Source organism: Solenopsis invicta, chromosome 10 (genome assembly GCF_016802725.1).
Source record: "Solenopsis invicta isolate M01_SB chromosome 10, UNIL_Sinv_3.0, whole genome shotgun sequence".
NCBI classification, from domain to species: Eukaryota; Metazoa; Arthropoda; class Insecta; order Hymenoptera; family Formicidae; genus Solenopsis; species Solenopsis invicta.
The window spans coordinates 5,118,037-5,125,291 of NC_052673.1; the positions used below are offsets into that span (position 1 = coordinate 5,118,037).

At 31.3% G+C, this 7,255-nt stretch overlaps 1 protein-coding gene across 2 annotated transcripts in view; it reads left to right on the plus strand.

Moving 5' to 3' along the window:
* LOC120358827 overlaps positions 1–6,867 on the plus strand; it is a 7,216-nt gene extending 349 nt beyond the window's left edge. Inside the window, exons 1-4 of one of the 2 annotated variants that reach the window (XM_039454366.1) lie at positions 1–79; positions 3,047–5,615; positions 5,793–6,192; positions 6,771–6,867. The exon at positions 1–79 is cut by the window's left edge and continues 349 nt beyond it. In XM_039454366.1, coding sequence (XP_039310300.1) covers positions 3,171–5,402 — 2,232 coding nt within the window. In that variant the 5' untranslated portion in view covers positions 1–79; positions 3,047–3,170 and the 3' untranslated portion in view covers positions 5,403–5,615; positions 5,793–6,192; positions 6,771–6,867. The remainder of the gene's footprint in view (positions 80–3,046; positions 5,616–5,792; positions 6,193–6,770) is intronic. The other variant, XM_039454367.1, reaches the window with a different exon arrangement.
* Positions 6,868–7,255: the final 388 nt, after the last annotated feature.

A 7,255-nucleotide genomic window follows, 5' to 3' on the forward strand; every position in this document is an offset into this window, starting at 1 on the left:
TCCTGTCGTATATGCTGTGCCAGTTTTATAAACAGAGAAACGAGGATATTAACCTCTCGCAGCAAAGAATATATCGTAGGTAAGACAAAAAATCGTAATTGTAAATCGCATCCCATAGCACAGACCTCCTAAGAATGTTCGTAGAACATCCTTTGGATAAAGTGTGCTGTTTGGAATGTACATAATACAACCTAACCTATATTGAACCCACGTTAATTTTCACGTGCATATGTTGGCGATGGCAATTTACTGTACACATGTTATTATGGTGTTTGAAAAAATAACCTTTTTACTAAAGAAAAGTTGAGTTTAATCAAAAGGATAGAAATTATTTATTTTTAAACTAAACAGAATTAGCTGTTTAAACCAAAATGTGTGAATGTAGTGCAGGGAAAGTAATCACCTGTAAAAGTTTAATAATAAATTATTGTTACCTTTTTGTTTAAATTCAACCACTATTACGTAAATAACTCAGTTATACAAATTATGTTTGAAAACTATCCTTACAATTATTAATGCTTAGGAGTGAAAAGTTTTCATATCAACTGCTTGCGATTAAAAATGTATTTTCTGTCTTAATTTCTTATTCTTCTCTTTTGTTAAGCCTCGACACAAATTTCTATTTCTTTTTACACTTCCCAGGTAGCACAGAGAATTCAAAAAGAATTTTTAAGAAATTCAGGTTTATGTCATCAATTCTGAATTCATTTTGAGATGCAAAAAGAATTCTTTCTCTGAAAAATCAAAAAAATAATTCTTTTTGCATCTTAAAACAAATTCATAATTGATGACATAAATCTGAATTCTTTTTCAATTCTGTATGCTATTAGGGTTAACTTTTATTGTTACATATTGAATATTATTATGCTTGCATCCATAATTGTATTTATAATGTTACAATTGTAAATTGGAAAAAAATTAAAGTTTATGCATATTATACACTCGGTGATTCAGATCATCTGTATGAGCCAGCATATGCAAATAATCATAAACCTTTAAGACAATTTGTCTTTTACGATAAATAAAGTACACTATATATTGGATGGCCTGAACAAATTATGAGTAGTTCCTATAATTATCTAAAAAAATTTGTCCTATACGAAAATGAACTTTAAAGCATCATTGTCATGAAAGAAAAAGAAATTAAAATAAACTTATAATGGATTTTCATTATCAATTAATTCGAGTCAGTAAACTTTAATATATTGAAAATATTTATGATTCGAATTGACCAATACTGAAATTCAACAATAATTTTCCTCTACACGAATTAAAATCAAACTGTTCATTTCTTAAAGTTTTAAATTATAGTATTCTTAGTAGTTTTTTAATTACAGCATATGCATTTATTTCTCTAAAATTATATCTTGAAGCATATTTTTATAACTTATTCTGATCAAAAGTTATTTCAATGAAGTAAATATTTTTTAACAGAATTGCATTCGATATTTTAATTGAAATAATTTTGTCATCCATCAAGGAAATATAGATTTATTTGAAGTAATAATTTATTTAATGTTAATTTATTTAATGTAAATTTTTTATTAGGTGTTGGAATTAATTCGTAGCGTTTTTTTAGAGAGAAACAACGATTTATTCTAAGTTTAAATATAAAAATACATTACTAAAAATATTTTCCATCGCTTGCCACAACATCTTTCGGGTAAGAGACGGATACCCCGTCGAAAAAACGCTTCGTCCTTAGAGGCGATCCATGAATCAATCCAAGTTTTGCATTCTTCATAAGAAGTAAATTTCTCCGCGGACAAACCATGGGCCATCGACCGGAACAAGTGATAATCCGAAGGAGTAATATCTGGAGAATACGGCGGGTGGGTTAGGACTTCCCATTTCAGTGTTTGCAGGTACGTTTGCACTGGCTTTGCGATGTGCGGTCTAACATTGTCGTGCAGCAAAATAATTTTGTCGTGCCTTTCGCTCCATTCCGGCCGTTTCTCCTTCAATGCCCGACTCAAGCGCATCAATTGCAGTCGGTAACGATCCCCAGTGATGGTTTCATTCGGATTCAGCAGTTCGTAGTAAACCACACCCCGTTGATCCCACCAAATGCAAAGAAGAAGCTTAGATCCATGAATATTACGTTTTGATACTGATGATGATGGTTGTCCAGGCTTAACCCATGATTTTTTGCGCTTGTGGTTATCGTAATATATCCACTTTTCATCACCCGTAACAATCAGATGTAAAAAACTTTTTCTTTTGTACCGTTGAAGCAGTAACTCGCAAGTCAAAAAACGCCTTTCAACGTCCCTCGGCTTTAATTCGTATGGGATCCAATGTCCTTCCTTTTGGATCATCCTTAACGCTTTAAGTCGTTTTCCCACTGTTGAAAAGTCAACCCCCAACGATATGGACAACTCTTCGAGCGTTTGAGTTGAGTTCTCCTCAAGTAATGTCTCCAATTCTTTGTCTTCAAACTTTTTTGGCTGTCCAGGTCGTTCCTTGTCTTCTAAGTCGAAATCACCGCTCTTGAATCGCGCAAACCACTTCCGACACGTTTGTTCAGCTAAAGCTTGCTCACCGTAAACTTCTTCTAAAATCCTATGGCTTTCCGCAGCAGTTTTATTCATATGAAAGTAATGTAATAAAACTCCCCGCAAAAACACTTTATTTGGTATAAATTTAGACATATTTAAATAATTATAACTTGATGTTATTAACAAGTGAAAGTAAGATGTCGTAAAAATAACACCTAACCTAACAACTGATTTAAGATAAATTTGCTTCTGACGGTAAAAACAGAAAACTGTAGTATCCCCGCCATCTCTCGTAAAACGCTACGAATTAATTCCAACACCTAATATTCTTAAATATTTAGATTTAAATAAATGTTTAGAAGATACTATTGGAATAAATTATTTACATTATTTAAATATATTCAAATATATATTCCTAAACTAAGTAATTTTTTCTCAATTATGTTATGAAATCAAATTAAATATATACGAAACGTTTAACTTAAAGATTTATTAATATACAATTACTTTTACGATTAAAAAATATACGTCAATTTTTAAATTGGCAGGTTTTACAGACGGCAAGTTCTTCATACGCAAACGTTATATTGACTGTCACGTTCACAAAAACGTTATTTGAATTGAAATAGATTTTGTCACCAATTATTTTCTTCTGAAGTAAAATACGGAATCATGCTTAAATTAAAGAAACAAAAATTTTATAGTCGTCGGCATCGAGGCCGACTTATAAAAGAAATGTTACAGGACATTGAACTTGGTGGTAACTATAAAGAATCAGAAAATTTATCTGAAACGAGAATGTCAGAGTGTGACAATAATAGTAATGATAGACAGTTGCAAATAAACGAAGACATTCCGTTCAATTACAATAAAGCTTGTAATCGGTCAATACAAGAGGAAGTAGAACAAGAAATAGAAGAAGAGCAACAAGAAGTAGAAGAAGAGCAACAAGAAGTAGAAGAAGAGCAACAAGAAGTAGAAGAAGAGCAACAAGAAGTAGAAGAAGAGCAACAAGAAGTAGAAGAAGAGCAGGATATGGAACAAGAAGAAGAAACAATCTTACCGAACGAATACGATAGCGAAGATTCAATGGAATCGGAACGCGATGTTGATAACGAAATAAATATTGGTAGATTGCAGACAAATCTAGTGCAATGGAATCATGCAAACAATATATGTATATCTGCCGTAACTAATCTTTTACACGTATTAAGAACCAAAAATTGTATGAAGAGCTTTCCACAAAATTGTCGAACACTTTTAAAAACACCTAGAAAATCGGAAGTTATTCAAATGGAACATGGACTGTACTGTCATTTTGGAATAGAAAAGGGCTTGCAGCATATAATTGAACTCAATGATGGCCTCAGGTGTCTACCAGAAGAAGTACATTTATCTGTTAATATAGATGGACTACCTCTTGCTAAAAGTTCCAAGAGCCAACTATGGCCTATTCTTGGGAGTTTTAGAAATTTTATAAATAAGAGACCATTTTTAATTGGAGCCTTTCACGGGTATGGGAAACCACCAGGCATTGAATTATATTTACGAATGTTTATCGAAAAAGCTGAAAACCTAATTCAAAATGGCTTTACTTATGCTGGCAGGAACATTCCATTCATAATTGATTGCTTCATATGTGACGCTCCTGCGAGAGCTTATGTTTGCTCTATAAAAAGCCATAGCGGATTTTATGGGTATCCAAAATGTGAGACTAAAGGTATCTATCAAGGAAAAGTAGTATTTCCAGAAATGAATGCTTCGTTGCGTACCAAAGAATCATTTATCAATCAAACCCAAATTGAACACCATACTGGAGTAAGTCCCTTGTTAAAACTTAACATAGATATGATTTCCCAATTCCCCCACGATTATATGCATTTGGTACTACTGGGACAAGTGAAAAAAATGCTGAAATTAATGACCGGAAAATTAAATCCAATGAAACTGGGAACACAACAAGTTCTCGAGATTTCACGTAGACAACTTGCATTAAGAACACACATTCCATTAGAATTTGCTCGAAAACCCAGAGCATTAGATGAGCTTGATCGAATGAAGGCAACCGAATATAGAGAATTTCTCTTGTATACTGGACTAATAGTTCTTCGTAAAGTCGTAAAACAGGACATATATGAGCATTTTCTTAAATTATCAATAGCTATACGTATCTTAGCAACTCCTGAAATAGATGTAGAACAAAACAGGTACGCAAAAAATTTATTACAAGAGTATTTTACCGACTTTTTATTATTGTATGGAATAAACAATGCTACATATAATACACATGGATTGTTACATCTGGCTGATGATGCTTTACAATGGGGAGCATTAGACAAATTTTCCGCATTTATTTTCGAAAACTACTTGCAAGAAATCAAGGAAATTGTGAGAAAAAGTGATAAACCTCTTCAGCAAATAAGTAACAGAGTTTCTGAATTAAGAAGAAATTGTGTTACCGTTGAAATTATCGATCGCATTAATACCTATAAATTAAGGAGAGAATGTTACAATGGACTCTTGATAAATGATTGCAGACCGCTGATGTATACAAAGATTCAATTCCAACATTTTACAATTACTACAAAAGCTCCTAATAACTGCTGCATAATGAAAGATGATAGTATTGTTATGGTAGAAAATATTTGCCATCGTAATAATAGTATTGTCATTATTGGCAAACTTGCGAAAAATGGAAAATCGTTTTTTAATTCTCCAGCACCATCGACTTGCTTCGGAATAGTATTCGGAATAGTACAATTTCCTGGCGAATACAGTTCTTTGAGATCGTTTCCAATTGAAAATATAAAAAATAAAGGCGTCGTTCTTCCTATTTTTGAACATCGCCACAACAATATCGTAATATTTCCATTGATACACAGTAATTATCTATTAATTATTTAAATATTTCACTATATACATAGATGTCTTCACGATTTTGCATTGTCCATTTTATGGGAGAAAACACTGTAGAAGTTGTGCCAGATTTTTGGATTTGTACATCAATGGATACATGTTGCTGGCCCAATACTACTTTCCCCAAGAAAAATGTTGTTCGTAGAACACTTCCCAATAAACATTGGAAGATCTACAAGTGCAGAGTCCTCAGCACGTTTGGTACGCAATACAAAATATAACGAAGAATATTTTAAATTAAGTATATAATTAATAAAATTAAATGATAAGTTTGAAATATATTACATATTCATTAAAGATTCTATTTCAATTTATATTAAATCATGACTTTAAAAAGCCGATAATTGACTGGATTTTAACATAAAACCAATTTTTTAGACGATTTCGATACAGCTCAGTCAAATTTGAAAGACGCCGAAATTTCATCGGATTTTCCATCAAAAAATGTAAAAGCTTTGGGAAAACGATTATCTAAACGTAATCGCAAATATTATAGTAACAGCAATTCATCAGATGAAACAGAGAGCTGTACAAAGAAAAAGGCAACATTCCTGCACAATGCATCGAAGCCAAACTTCACAAGTACAAGTGCTACAAGTAATTCGTCAAACGATGAAAAAGAAAAGGAAAATACTTCCGAAAAAACCAAACGTACAGTTACCTAAAGCCTTCGCAGTTACCAACGAAAAAGTTGTAAATGCAAATTGTGAGGCTCCTAGAAAAAAGATTACTTTTTCAGCCACGAAGTCACCACAAAACTACCGCAATAGCGTTACAGGTAAACATATTAATTTATTACTAAAATTATCAGTTAAAATAATATTTTAACTTAAATATAAATAATAAAAAATTGTATAAGAATAAAAAATAATAAAAAATTGAAAATGCTATAAAAATCAGATAATTATTTATAAAATATATACGTTTTATAAAATGTACAATCGAGCAAAAATTCTAGGATAGTAAATATCTTTAAAATAGACTTTACAAAAAAATTGAAAAAAAATTGTTTAAGACATTAAAAAAATGTATTGACTGGTGATGAGATTGAACTTGGAATTCATGTAAATAGACACGTTATGATTAGCTTTAAATCTTAAATGAAAAGGAATAAAACATGAGAAAAGTGTTTAACATTTTCAAGTATTTTAAAACTCACAGTTTAATATTTTCAAGTATTTTAAAACAATTCGAAATGTGTTATCAACTGACATGATGAGTTAATACATTTTGTAATGTCCAATAACGTTTATTTGAATCTTTTTTAAATATTTTTGAGATATTTTCCCGTCTCAAATTCTAATCCTTCGAACTGTTAAAGCGCAGATAATTACTTAATATATGTTTCCTCGTTAGATGATGCACAACCAGGATGCAGCAAGAATATGTATCAAGAAGAACAAAGAATAATATCCTCAATTCCTCGCAAAGAAACATTACTAACAACATCAAACTATATCGGTGAAAGTGGTAAACTATTTAATTATTCTGATCCTACATAAAGAACATACTTATTATGAGTTTATAATTAATTTACAATTTCTTACAGAATTCGAAAAACTAGTAATACGTGATTTAATCAAAATAAAATTTGATGTTAAAGAAATACGGGATGTTTTAGTGCCAATAGTACAAGATATTTTAAATAATCCTCAAGAAAACTTTCGCGAAAGGAACATCAGGCACGCAAGACAGGAAGAAGAATTGGAAAATATTCTGCCTACATTTCCATTCACAATTATGCAGGATTGATATGATCTAGAAACGTTGTTGTCTAATAACACGGTCGCGTGTGAACAACTTGTAAGTGTTCATAAAAAGAAATAAAAATCATAAAAGTA